This window comes from Nanorana parkeri, unplaced genomic scaffold (assembly GCF_000935625.1).
Source record: "Nanorana parkeri isolate BGI_ZX_2015 unplaced genomic scaffold, ASM93562v1 scaffold579, whole genome shotgun sequence".
NCBI classification, from domain to species: domain Eukaryota; kingdom Metazoa; phylum Chordata; class Amphibia; order Anura; family Dicroglossidae; genus Nanorana; species Nanorana parkeri.
The window spans coordinates 64286-78498 of NW_017306847.1; the positions used below are offsets into that span (position 1 = coordinate 64286).

The 14213-nt window shown below is 41.9% G+C and overlaps 1 protein-coding gene across 1 annotated transcript; it reads left to right on the plus strand.

Moving 5' to 3' along the window:
- Positions 1–708: 708 nt before the first annotated feature.
- LOC108791879 (cdc42 effector protein 1-like) lies at positions 709–13363 on the plus strand. Its single transcript, XM_018562482.1, has 2 exons — positions 709–1183; positions 12809–13363. The coding sequence occupies exons 1-2, from the start codon at positions 772–774 to the stop codon at positions 13354–13356; spliced, it is 960 nt and encodes a 319-aa protein (XP_018417984.1). The 5' UTR covers positions 709–771; the 3' UTR covers positions 13357–13363.
- The last annotated feature ends 850 nt before the right edge of the window (positions 13364–14213 follow it).

Below are 14213 nucleotides of genomic sequence, written 5' to 3' on the forward strand. Positions count from 1 at the left end.
TTCCATGCAATGCTCTGCTGATGTAACCTTCCCAGGATTCAATGCTTGGGCAGGGTTACATCAATTGTGCCAAAGAGAACCAGGAAGTAGAATACAAGAAATTGTAAGTAAAATGAAAATATGTTTGTTTAACTAATAAATGTAAGATGATTTCATATCAGCATGCAGAGCTGTTTGCTGATGTTTTTGTTTTTTAGCCAAAGGGGGTAAAGGACCACTTTAAGAAACAATCAGTCACAAAAAGAGATAAAAAAGAGATACAGAGATTGTAAAAAATACATGATACTTCAGTTGGGCTTTAAATAAACTGATGTTTTTGATTGCAGAATCATTGTTTTATACTTGTATATTTACAGTGGCTTTTTTTTCTTGTTTCTTGCTTTTTTTAGGTTGAACAGACAGCTTTGGCTTTTTTCATCTTGATGTGTAATACTGAATTAAGAACTGGGATTATTTTTCACCCCCCCCCCCTTCCCGTCTTGCCATCTTCAGTGATCATAACATAATAAATTGGATGATACATGGTCTTCCCTTGAGGAATTGACTGAAGGCTCTACACATCTGTGATATCAATATTTCTGCTTCACTATTGCATAGGGAAAACACAAGATACTTAGAAGACAACAACTTGACCAACCAAGTGAAGAAAAAGGGAAAGAAAATCCTTGAATTGTCTGGATTTGACAATAGGATTTGTCACAAAAAAAAATGCTATAGAAATTCCTTGCATGTATTTTTTGGTCATTCATTTCACATCATTAAACCGTCACAATGAGTCTGGGCAGCCTTCCAGTCATAAAAAACCTGGTTTTTCGGTCCAGGCGAGAACGAGTGCCACTGACAACAGATATGATTAGCCTTCCTCTAGGTGACTTCCGGCACACTATGCATGTGGGTAGAAAGGGTGAAGTCTTTGGAGATACCGCATTTCTCAGCAACTGTCACGAGAAACAAAGGCATAATCGTTGGAACTACATAACCAAGAAACTCCGCCAGGCTAGATGGATGTCACCTGAACCCCAATCCCCTGGGCATCCCACTTCACCTCCACCTCCTCCAATCTCCCCCATCATTAAGAATGCTGTGTCCTTGCCACTTCTCAACAAGCGTAACTGGGATGATGAAAGAGATGGGAGCTCAGAAGAAGCTTGGAACTGTACCTCAGAGACAAGCAGCCCTTACGGTAAGTTAAAGATCTGAAGGAAAATGTAATATTTACTCGTTAAAAAATGAGTCTGATATTTAATTTCTGGGTGAATGCAAGTGATTTATATTACACATTATCTTCTTATATGTCTTGGGAACACCAATGGATAGATTTATGCTCCTGAGTCCTCAATTCCACCCACCTGCTGTGATTAATAAGTAAGTTCCTAACTCTCAATCTGCTGTGAGTTATCCATCTATACACTTTTTACTGTATTGTAAAATAAACCAGATGAATGTGACTCTGTCACCTATACTTCAAATATTAAACCTACTTGAAAATAAATAAATAGGCCATAAAAAATAGTTGGCCTTTAACAGCACAGCATGTGTATGTTCGCTCATCTTTTGAAACCATCTTTGCATTAAGCTTGTGTAATCTGTTTCATACTTGCTACATGACAACAGAACAACAGAAACAGGCTTTCAGTGCTAATGCCTTCTCTATTAACCAATACATTGGAAGATGGAAACAGAAAGCTTGGGATGGGAAACAACAGTGTGATCATGTTCACTAGTCCAAAGGTCAGGCAGAAGGCAGATCAGTAATAACATCTGCAGAACTGCAGCTCCATAAAGTGTAGAGGTGCTCCTTAGGTCCCCTTCACATTGGTGTGTAAAGGCATCCTGATGTACACCAACATACTGTAAGATTAGCGTGCAAAGCACTCGCATTGCAGCACACCACAAAGCACACCTGCCATTCAATGGATATGTAAAACAAATGTATGTCTGATATTTAGTGAATTAAAGTGACATCAAAGCCTGAAATGTCACACCCCCCCCACTCTTGATCCAATCTTCTTCTTTCCTGTAGTTTTCAGGAGTCCCTCCAGCGCCGGTGCCGGTCTCTGATCCAGCGCTGACTCCTCTCTCTTCCTGTCACTTCCTGTCCCACGGGGTCTGTGTGGGTGCACGCTGCCTCCATTGACTTATGTATCTCTCCTTGTCTCTTGGGTGAAGACCTGAACTGTGCATGCGCCTGCAGTTTCTTCAGTTGCTATACTGTATTATTGTAGTATTGTTTAAACTGTGTAGCAATTAGCAGGTTGAATTGAATTGCTACCCGCTCTGAGTCTTACAGCCTTTTTTTCTATAAATGGACACTTTGTCTTGGCACTGTGGCCCCATTCATTCCTATGGGTAGGCTGTACTCCAAGCGACTGCTAGAGGCTGCACAAAGTATGGCTTTCCTATAGGAAGGAATGGCTCTGCATGCACATGTGCAGTAAGTGGCTGTTTATGGGAAAACGGTTATGCTGCTTTGAGCAGGGCTGCCCAGTAAAGATTGCTGGATTCGGGTCTGAAGGTAAGTACTAATCCTAGTGGGATGCAATCAATTTATCAATTATAATAAATATTACATTATTGTTATTAAGTATTAAAGTGACACTAATCTCAGGAGTTAAATCTTACACGCATTCAAGTGCATTAACTGTTAGCAAAATTGTAGATTATTTGTGTATCACTCAGCTGTAGATTCTCAAATCATCTCTGGTCTCTGTGTTTGTTGTAAAGTAGCCACTGCTCCAAGCTCACTCAAGTGGTAGACTATAATTTCAATACAAATTAGCAGGGATGCCCCGATACCGGTTTTTCGGTATCAAGTACAAGTACCGATACTTAGCATACTTTGCTACTGAGTACCGATACCAGTGCATCCGCTTCCATAGAGCGAGCTTCCCAGACAATTTTATTGCCCGAGAAGCTGACTCCATTTTGTCTAACCTGCTTGATTGAGCTTGGCCGGGAAACCGGCTTCACAGCGAATCAGCATCAAGCCAGCTTCCCGGCCAATCAGAAAGCCAGGTGGCAAGTGATGACCCACCTCACGGCTTCCTGATTGGCTGGAAAGTCGGCTCTATGCTGATTGGCTGGAAAGTCGGCTTCCCAGCCAATCAGCATTGAGCCGGCTGTTTGGCCGGCTTGATGCTGATTGGACAGGAAGTCGGCTTCCCGGCCAATCAGCATGGTGCCAGCTTCCCAGCCAATCAGGAAGCTGGGAGGCGGGTCATTGCTTGCCACCCAGCTTCCTGATCGCACGGTCCGGAAATCTTCCTCTGACCGGAAGTTCTGGTATGGGAGATAAGTATCGGAGCATTTGGGCGAGTACTCGCACAAATACTCGTTATCGGCAGAGATACCAATACTAGTATCGGTATTGGTGCATCCCTGCAAATTAGTAAACTGAACATGACGTTGTAGTCCATCAAGGGAGTGAGCTTGGAGCGGTGGCTACTCTACAACACACACCGGGACCATGGGGGACAAGAGTAGTCACCCTCCAGAAGGAAGGACAGTGTCAGCACAAATTCAGAGATGATTTGAGGATCTACAGCCGAGTGTTACACAAATCTACATTTTTATTAATAGTTAAGGTACTTGAATGCCTTTTTAAAATCTAACTCCTTTGTTAAGTGCCACATTAAAGAATTACTCTTCCTAACCCTCTTTTTATTTTTAGTGGGCACAGATGACCTGAATTACCTGTGGGCATCTTGTATCTTTTTAACTTTCCCCCATAGCAGATCATGTGTCATTATTACAATACTAAAGACTTCATTATTTTGAAATCTCTCATGAATCTGGAATCCCCAGTTAAATGTTTTCTCTAAGTTAGAGTTTTATTTTTCTAATTTCAGAAAAATTCTAAACTTTAAAAGAAAACTATAGGTAGCACAACAATTTTATTTTATTTTTAGTAGTAGTAGTTCCCCTTCCTTGCTGAGGTGATTACAATGCAATGCCATGCAATACAATGCACAATTAGTGACTGTAAAATGTTTATCTAGACGTTTTGACACCAGCTTGTTCACCTCATCTGATTCTTATAACAATCGGAGGAGAGTAAACAATTCAAACAACTGGAGTATAAGGGGTTCAATTTATAAAAAGTTCTGTCCCAGAGCACTAGCACCCTTAGATGGCGTTGATGAGTATAGGATTTTACTTGTCAACGCCATCTAAGGGCACCAGTGCTGTGCGAATGGCATCCACCCAGCTATACGCTGGACAAAGCTTTTATGAATTAACCCCTATGTGTTGGCTCTGCTTAGTGACTGCACTATAATGCTCTATATATTTGTATTCTCATATTGAGGTGTTTTTTGGGGGTCATTTTGATAAGTACACTAAATATGATTGATTCATTGTGTAGCATGTGTACGCATGTAACTGAATCATAGTGATCACAGTGTAGAGATATGTATCAAACAGCAGTACTGTATTCTCCAAACATACCTGCATAACATTAAATTTTATTACACTTCATATTGTTGCTAAACTGGAATATGCACTAATGCCTGAGAGCTTGTTCACAGCATGTCCGGACCAGACCTGCATGCATTTGTATGTGATTACATGTGTTTTGGTGAGTTCCAGACCAAAGAAATAGGGCATGCAGTATTTTGTTTTCCTGCAGCAGAACAGACTGCACTGGTGTAAACAGAGCCCCAAAATACCATAGGAATACATTGGGATGCATTTTAGGTGCTGACAAAAAGACGTCCTGGTCCACATCTGATCTGGGCATGGTGTGAACAAGCCCAGGATCTTGTTTTACATGTATGAACCAAGTTCTTAGGCTGGCCATACACCATTAGAATTTTGTCCAATTCATAGGTATTGGCTGCAGTTTTTACAGAGGGTAGCCCTGCCGACTCGACAAAAGTTGATTACTCAATTTCTTTATCAATGAAGCCGGACCGAAAATTTTCACCTGAACATTGGCTGCAGCCAATCAGCGAGAAATTTGTCCAATGAAAAAAATCTATTAGTTTATGGCCAGCTTTAAAGAAGAACCACAGCAAAACAGTTATATACTTGCTGAAAGCAGAGCTGTTTAGATCTTTAAATATAAATGATTAACAATGTTAATGATATGAAAATAAACTAATCTGAACCACAATAATATGTTAGTAATCTGATGTATTTTGGGAAAAAAGTAGGAGCTGTACTGTCTTTGTAACTACCCAGCCATGACAGTTATTACACTTTCAGAAGGAGGAGCAGCCACAATACAGCTTTTTATGTTTGCAATGATGTTTAGAAGCAGAATTGTCATTATCATTTGTCACATAATGATGCAAACAGCACATAGCAAAGGTATTCCAAATTCGACTTCCATTATAAAATGGATGTGCTAACCAAGCAACATTATCCAAAAAAGAAACGCAAGCAATCTAATTGTCGGTACCAGTGTTATTGCTCCCTCTGGTGGCTGTATGTATGTCTCCACACGTTGCTTACAGCAAACTAGCTAATTATCCTAAAAGCAGATGTAAACCCAACATATCAAAATCAAAAATGTGCAGGTAAATGTTCTTTTTTTTTTTCTTTATTCTGACACGGAGCCGTGTCAGAATAGAAAAAAATATATATATATTTTTTTCCATAGGAATGCATTGCTAGATTCCTATCTGCCCTCTGCTGATGGACCTGATGGAGAACTGCAGCAGAGGGCAGGTGCAATGCTAGTTTACTATTGGCTATTGCAAATTGAAATAGCCAATAGGAATCTATCAGTGCATTCCTATGGGCAACATTTTTTTATTTATTTTTTCTATTCTGACACGACTCCTGGGCGGCCGGGAGCGGGAGACTCCCGGAGCGCCCGGGAGAGTTTGCTGTCAGGAGATCAGTGTCCCTGGTTAGCTGGTAACCAGGGACACTGATCTCTCTGCAAGTGACCGGAGCCAGACTACGTTCTGTATTGGAACAGAGTTTTGTGCTGCAAATGTGCTCATAGGTAAATTTATGAATTACGTGACAACACATTGGAGCTTTTTTGTCAGAATTTAGGCCAGGCGGTGACAATACGAGATCACACATCAATATGGGTGTTGCGTGAATAGGAATTCTCGGGGGGCGTGTCCGGATCGTAATGGCGGACTGGCGTGGCTAGCGCTGTTTGGAGCAGCACGCACCCTAACCGCACACTGAGCGTTCCGTCTCTTAGACCCCACACATAGCGCTGGAAGATGAACCGAAAGAGGGCCGGGAAGCAGGGGGCACCGAAAGCGCCGGTGGTGAGCCCGATGCAGCGGTACCTTGCCTCGGGAAACATGTCCCAATTGCGGGGCAATGCAGCTCGCTCAAGCCTCTCACCCAGGCTGTCATTGGAGGGGCGGAACACGGATACCTCTGCTCTTGGCTTGGGGACAGGAGACGAGGTAGAGCATCTGACGTCATCATCCATAGACGAATTGATGAAAACTTTGCCCACGAAAGCGGAGCTCGTGGAGATGTTCTCAAGCCTGGAACAATCTTTAAAGACCGACATCCTAGCAGTTAAAGGGGAAATGACGGCCCTGCTACAGAGGGTGGAAGATGGAGAAGCTCGGCTAGATACCCACGCGGAGGCAATTAAGACTCTGCAAACTCAGGTATGTGAGATGAGGCATACACAGCGATACACTTCATATCGGGTGGAGGACCAGGAGAACAGGGACCGTAGAAACAACCTACGGATAAGAGGCCTACTCGAGACTATAACAGATCTGGAACTAACCGAGACAGCAAGGGGGATTTTTAATATCATACTGGACCAACCACCCGTTACTAATTTGATAATCGACCGTGTTCACCGTGCTACCCGCCCGCGCGGTATGGCATTAGAAACACCACGGGACATCATAAGCCGCCTCCACTATTATGGGGATAAAGAAAACATACTGCGGAAGCTACGGGAAAAACCCCCAATAGAACACAATGGGAAGCCCATACAGATTTACCTAGACCTAGCTCGCGAGACCCTTGCAAGACGCAGGGCTTTACGCCCACTCATAGACATTCTTAAACAAGCGGGCATTAACTATAGGTGGGGTTTCCCATCTTGCCTGATAGCTCGCAAAGAGGGAAAAACGGCAATTCTTCGATTCCCAGAAGACTTACACCAGTTCTGTAAAGCTATAGCAATTGAACCACCCCAGCTGCCGGGATGGCAGGAGGCAATATTGATAAATGACCCTCTCCCGAACTCTACATGGATACCTATAAGCCACCCCCTACAGTGACCTACAGCGACCTAACCAGGCCTACATAAAAGAAATATCACTTTGGAAGAACCGGGGTAACCGGGTTAACACCTGAGGGGGGGGAAAAAAAAGTAGATAGTGTAGGCACAGCCTGGTTCAGGTAGTTAGTATGTGAGGGTATTACCTATGGGTTAAACGGGATGGGGATGGTAGAAGGGACGTGTTGATTACATAAATATTTAAGTGAAGGCCCCAGGTGCCCCGGCACACCGGGTAGTGCGGGGACACCTGGAGGCCCTGTATGGTGCGAGGGTGTGCGGGGGGTGCTAATGGCTGCTCATGGCAGCGACCTTTTCTCCCGTGTAATTATACATGGGAGCTTGGGCCAGACAGGGGCCAGGGGGTACCGACACGCCTCCCACAATAATAATGTGCGGAGATGGCTCGGAGGAGTCCGCACTAGCCCAATATGTGGGCTTAGGGAAGAGAAATGTTGGTCGTAATCCTAACCAGATACGACCTCCCTTTTTACTGGGTTCTATATGTATGTTATTGTTTTTGTTTTTTCTTTCTAGAATGTTTTTCACTTTCACCCGCTTCTTTTCACCTTCTTATTCTTTCCTTGGGGGAGGACCGGCCCGGACTCTTAGGTTAATAAGCTGCCTCCCATTGGAATGCCGATGGCCAATTATACAATATTAACTTATAATGTCAGGGGTCTTAATACCCCGAGCAAAAGACACCAATTGACGCACGAACTGCGGCGATTACGCAGCGACATTGTCTTTGTGCAGGAAGCGCACCTTACACACCACACTCATGTGCGTTTATCCTCGCCATATTACCCGACATGGTTTTACAGCACCTCGGACTCGAGTAGCTCTAGAGGGGTGGCGATCGGCATCCAAAGGAATGTTCAGTTTAAACTTGTGTCGACAAAAGTAGACCCCGACGGGAGATACCTCTTTGTTAAGGGAACGATAGACAACCACTTACTCACTTTGGCTTCTGTATACGCGCCCAATAAAGCTCTGACCATATTCCTTCGTAGAACACTACGCCTCCTACGGGAATATCGGGAGGGCATGGTGATTTACGCAGGAGACCTCAATATTCATATGGACCCCTCCTTGGACTCGTCTACAGGACGCTCCCACATAGCCTTTAAACGACTTAAATCTTTAAAGGCTATGTTACAGTCAATGCAACTGATTGATACCTGGAGAATACACCACCCTCGAGACAGGGACTACTCGGTATATTCAGCAGTCCATAACACGTATACACGGCTAGACTACATACTTATAGACCACTACCACCTAGGGACTGTTCAGGACGTAGATATCCTAACTGCAACCATCTCTGACCATGCTCCGGTGATGGCATCCTTGAGGCTCCCAGGGGATAAACGTACACCATTCATATGGAGATTAAACGAATCTCTCCTGCGGGACGATAAAATACTGATGACCCTTAAAAAAGATCTGACTTATTATTTCTCAGAAAATGCAGAGGGAGAGGAGTCGCCGGGTATTATATGGGAGGCCCACAAAGCCACAATTAGAGGATCCATTATTTCCCAGGGTGCCCATAAAAAGAAAGAACATACCCAGAATGTGATAAGACTCACAGCTAGAGTAACAGCGTTAGAGCAATTACATAAAAGGTCTTTATCCAATTCAGCTCTTAAAGAACTGACAAATTCAAGGGACGCTTTGAAAGAGGTGCTAACTTGTAAATATAATAAATCCTTAAACTATCTTTCCCAACGGTCCTACGAACTGGGTAACAAACCGGGGAAATCCCTCGCAAAGCTCTTGAAAGACAAACAATGTAGAAACTTTGTGGCCAAGATTAAAACTAAACAGGACGTAATGGTACATACATCAACTGCTATAGCCGATGTATTTAAGGAATATTATTCACTCTTATATAAGGTGAGACCCGAGAACAACACACAAACAAAAGAACAACATTTAAACTACATTCGGAATTACTTAGCTTCGATCCCTACCCCTACTATAGCTAAGGCCCAAGCGGAAATTCTGGAATCCACTATAAATCTAGAGGAAATCCAACAAGCTATAACTCCGCAGGCCGGCAAACGTCCGGACGGGAGTGAATCCTGCCCGCCTACACTTAATGCTGGAATTCAACTGTTAAAATGTACTTTGATGTCAAACGAATAGATGTTAAAGTTACCTTGTTTATTTTGAAATAATAAAAATTGAATTATTAAAAAAAAAAGAATTTAGGCCAGGCCACGTTCTTATGTTACTGCAGACCTCTGATATTGAATGGTGTGGTGTAGAAAGCAGCTTGGACACTGTAACTGATGGAGCTTACAGAACAATAGCTGTAGGAGTAACATAGGCTCAGTTCACAAAGCGTTACCACAAAGATAAGGATGTTTATTTTAAACAATGTGGCAGAATTTCAATAAATCTAATTTGACTCAGTTGACAATAACCGTCACTTTATAAAATAAAATCCTGATCCTGGTGTGTTACCTTTGTGAATGGAGCCTTATTTTTTTTTAAAGTTAAGTGACTCCAATAGGTTTAAAAAAATACCAGTCACATTGCTAAAAAAATAATGAGCCTTATATTCGTTTAAAGGTTTTATTCAGCCCATAGTCTCTCAAAGAAAACCTGTACATTGCCCATTATAGTCAAACTATTAAGTTCAAAGTACAGGACGAAATTAAAGGGACATTTTCACCTTGCCCATTTAGGACAACGTGACTGTGTCTTTGAAAAGGTTTTTCCCCCACTGCACCAGTTTTATTCACTTCACAAGTACCCTCTTGTTGCTCCTGCCTCCGTCACAGCAAGTGACGATAGCCGATGCCTCCATGTATGTGGTTGCATGTGAATCCTTTCCATGTGACAAGCATCCATTTTCATGGCTCAAGTACTTTTACATGACTAGAGGAGGGACATCATTGTTCCCCTTAATGTCCGACTCCATGGATTCCGGCTGCAGCGGAGGTTGGAGAGCCGGAAAGATGAATATAACTGGGACCCAGAAGGCAGTATCCTTACTTCCTTTCCACTACATCAATTTTCATCCAGGCCATCTTAGAAATACTTAGTAACTCCCCATCCCCAACTCCCCACAGTTCAGTGCTTAGTGATCAGTTGTTAGGTCTCTTTACTGTCACAGGTGAGTTGCAAAAAGAGTCTATAGTCCTGTTAATGTTTTTAATTCAATAGCTTTTTTTGTAAAGCAGCACAGAGATTTCATGGCTGATGCATTAGTATGTAGTGGTAAGGATGCTGATTTCAAATCAGCGATTTACTACAATTCTTTGAATATTTATTTCATAAAGAAAAGTGCACTTACTTGGCACTCTGCATGTAAATAATCACTTGCAGATGCTGCTCAATTATACAGCAGCAGACACTCATCCACCTGGCTACAGTCAGTTAATGTCATGACATTACTGGACCCCAACCACCCCGCCGCCCCCCATCAAAATTTAGGCTCACAAAATGATTGCCAGAATCTGCAATTGTGGGGCCATAGTCTGGCAGTTTACTTTAATCACAATTATCAACTTTACAATTAACAACTTAATAGGTCCCCTCCTGAGCCCCTTGTGAAGTTCAAGGTCTGTTGTCTTCTGTCCCATTAGATATGAAGAACCACACAAAGGGCTCAAGCCACAAAGCTTTACACAAGCCAAAAGTACTGCATTCAAACACATAACTCTAATTTTTGAATGTCATTGGACTTAGCTGAAAATAAGTTTCCTTTCCTGGTGTGTTTTTTTGTGACTTGAACCTAAAGCTTGTTCAGTAAGGCTTAAAGAACAGAATCTGAGGACCTCCCTGAAAGCGTTTAAAATGGCTCCTCCTCTGCTACCCCAAGAGCAAGGATCCATTCCTGAACATACTTATTGGCTCCACACATTCTGTGACCTAACTACTCTACACACCAACATCACCTCCAGCTTGAAGATTCTGAAGGCTAAAAAGATCTTCCACTCTTAAGGCGGTGGGTGCTGCAATCTGGTGGCAAAAATGTCGGGCCTGAGCCTGGGCTTAGCACCAGGAGAAAGAAGGAGTTTATGCAGACTTGAGCAAAAATCAAGGGGCTCCACAGGGGCAGGCACAGTTACATAGGTACTTGCTGGCACTCTTTTAGTATTGTTAGTTGAGATAGTATTCAAAATCTGAGAGATTTGATGAGGATTTACCAATTTCACAGCCTGATGTGACACCTTGGTTGGAATTGGACCATGTAGGTCTAACCTAAATGGTGATAACAGGGGTGTCCATCTGTCAAAAACACTTGTTATCACACACAGAGATTTTCCAGCTTATTGTAAAAAGTCTGTGACATGGTTCATTCTTTTCCAGTCTTTCTTTTTTCTCAGTAATATAGGAGGAACTTTGCCAGATATGTACTTTATGCCTTTATCTCATGGCCTATTGTTCCCAGTAAAACATCTGCCCATCTATGGCCACAGTTACATGTGTAGACCCATATTTCCAGTATCTACATAAACCTGCCAAAAAACATGTGATCCCATTTGTACCTTTATACAATGTCTCTATCTCTCTGAAAACAAAGTGATGTTTTATCACTGTCATTTCTATTGTCACACTTTGCCAGAAGTCATGAATGGAAGGAGATGTATGATAAAGTAAACCTGCATTGGAAACAACATAAGTAGCTCCAATTAAGGAATTACAAAACTCTTCTTTTTTCATGCTCCTTTATCCACTGAACACAGGCAAACAGTGGATGCATATCGCCTTGAAGTGTAAGTCACAGTTTTAGCACTTCCTTCCCATGACAAAATGTCATGTTAGCGCCTTACTAAAGCTCAGAGGTACATATATTACAGTGGAAGATATAGAGGAGGCTTGTCAGAGGTCCAGTTTGGACTCAGGGGCTCTTAGGAAAGGAGGTCTCTAAAGGTATTTAGCAAGTTATATCAATGTGCAGTGTGTTTTCCCATTGGCTTCACTTTGAAGAAGATCAGCAGTCTAATTTAGTTTTACAAAGGCAAACTGTCCCACTGCAAGTGTTTCGTTTTTATTCTGCTCTGAGTTCTTCTTTAATGATGTATTAATAAATATACAATAACGAAATAATAAAAAAAATGTAAGGATTTATTAACATGTTTGTAATCCATAACAATGAACATCTCTTAATTGCCTCCTTTTGGTGTGTTTTGTTATATCTATTCGATTAGTACAAAAAATAACTGTTGATAATGTCAGAGATTCATAGCTGTCCTGTACATGCTTCCTGTGTTACCTCAAGGAGCCTAATTATCCCTCCTAGTTCTTATCTTGAACTACAGACAAATTCCCTATGTTGGAGGGATTCAGCAGTTTAGCAAAAGACAGCTGGCCAGGATCTAAAGCACTCAGTCCACAAAAATGCTTCATTTGTCAACCCAACAACAGGACTGAAGAGCTATTTTTCTGTAATTTTAGGGGTTAAAACATGAGGAAATCTGCTTGTGTTGTAGAGGTGTGCTTCATATGTGACATACACTTTACTGAATACAAAGCTGGATTATTTTATATCTCCCTGAAATTCAGCTAAAAAATTATTATTAAGCTCTAATTGTAGTACCAACACTAACAGGATCTATTTTTTGTATTCAGGTCTGAAATCTGGATACTATACCATGCCTCGACTTTCCAGCTCAGAGGAACAGTCTGAGGATACCAGCTCTCAGAAACCAGATGATGACTGGGTCAGCTCTGAGCTACCTGATCGAGAGGATGTCAGTGTCTGCACTGTCCCTGTGGAGCTTTCTAGCAGTCTGTGGCACTGTGACTCCATGCAATCCTTGGTTATGGACTTTGGCCCTTCACTTACGGAGATCCTGGAAGGGATTAGCTTCTCCGGTACTCCCAAGAAAACTGAGGGTGCCAGTGGTTTCAGCGATCCATTCATACCAACAACAAATGATGACCCATTTCACCTTACCATAGCTACTAACATTGGCACAATGGAGGTAAACCAATCATATTGTGATATCCAGGTTCAAGAACCTGAAGGTCTTGCATGTTGGGAGCCAGCAACCATAGCTGAGGATATGGAGATGGATACAGACAGTGGAATCACTGGATCAGAACAGGGAAGCAGGGGAGTTACTGCTGATCTATGGGACTCTGGTGATGGAGATGGTTCTGAAATAGAAATGTAGACATTCTTGAAAATACAGAACCTTTCTGGAAGAAAAGGATTGATCTATAAATTGTATTTTTCCATATAAGATGATTATGAGCATGGACTCTCTCTTTGCAATGTAAAGTGTATTCTTATAGATATGACTGCTGTCCTGATCTTCTTTTCTTCACTCCACTGTAACCACATATGTTTATATTGGATAGGTTTGAAGCATTCCTGGAATACTAGGCTTCCGTGTTCATCATCATGCAGCGCATCTCTCTTACAATAGTCTGAGCAATGGAATTTGGAGACACACAATATTTAATGCACTGCCTTCATTTGCCTCAGAGGAAAGTTCCATATTAATCCTATTTTCTTCATCCTGTACAGTCCACAAGTATTAAGATTCTGGTGCAAACAATCCTCTAGTTTTACTTCTATGACGTGTTCAGGCAATGTTTTCTCTGAAATGTTCACATCTAGACATTTTCAAATCTGTGACTAAATCCAAAAAAGAATGCATTGCTTCCACAACTGTCAATTGTACTTAGTAACAGAGAAAAGCTATGCAACACTCGAGAATGGAAGGGGTGGGAGTAGAAATGATTTATAGATTACAAAGGAAACCACTTGTGGAAAATCATGCCTTCGGTTGACAAATAATGACAGGATTACTTAACACAATGAGCCTTTTCACAGGGTCAGAAAGGTAACAATGTAGAAATGTAAAGATGAAAGAAAGAGGAGAAAAAATTATATTGTAAAATGCTATATTGTGCTTATGGTGCATTTACTATTGGAATTTTCCCAAAGGCTAAAGAACAAGAAGTTGTCCTGAAGCCCTGTATCACCTATTAGAGCTGGTAATGTACTGTACTGTGTTTTTTTTCA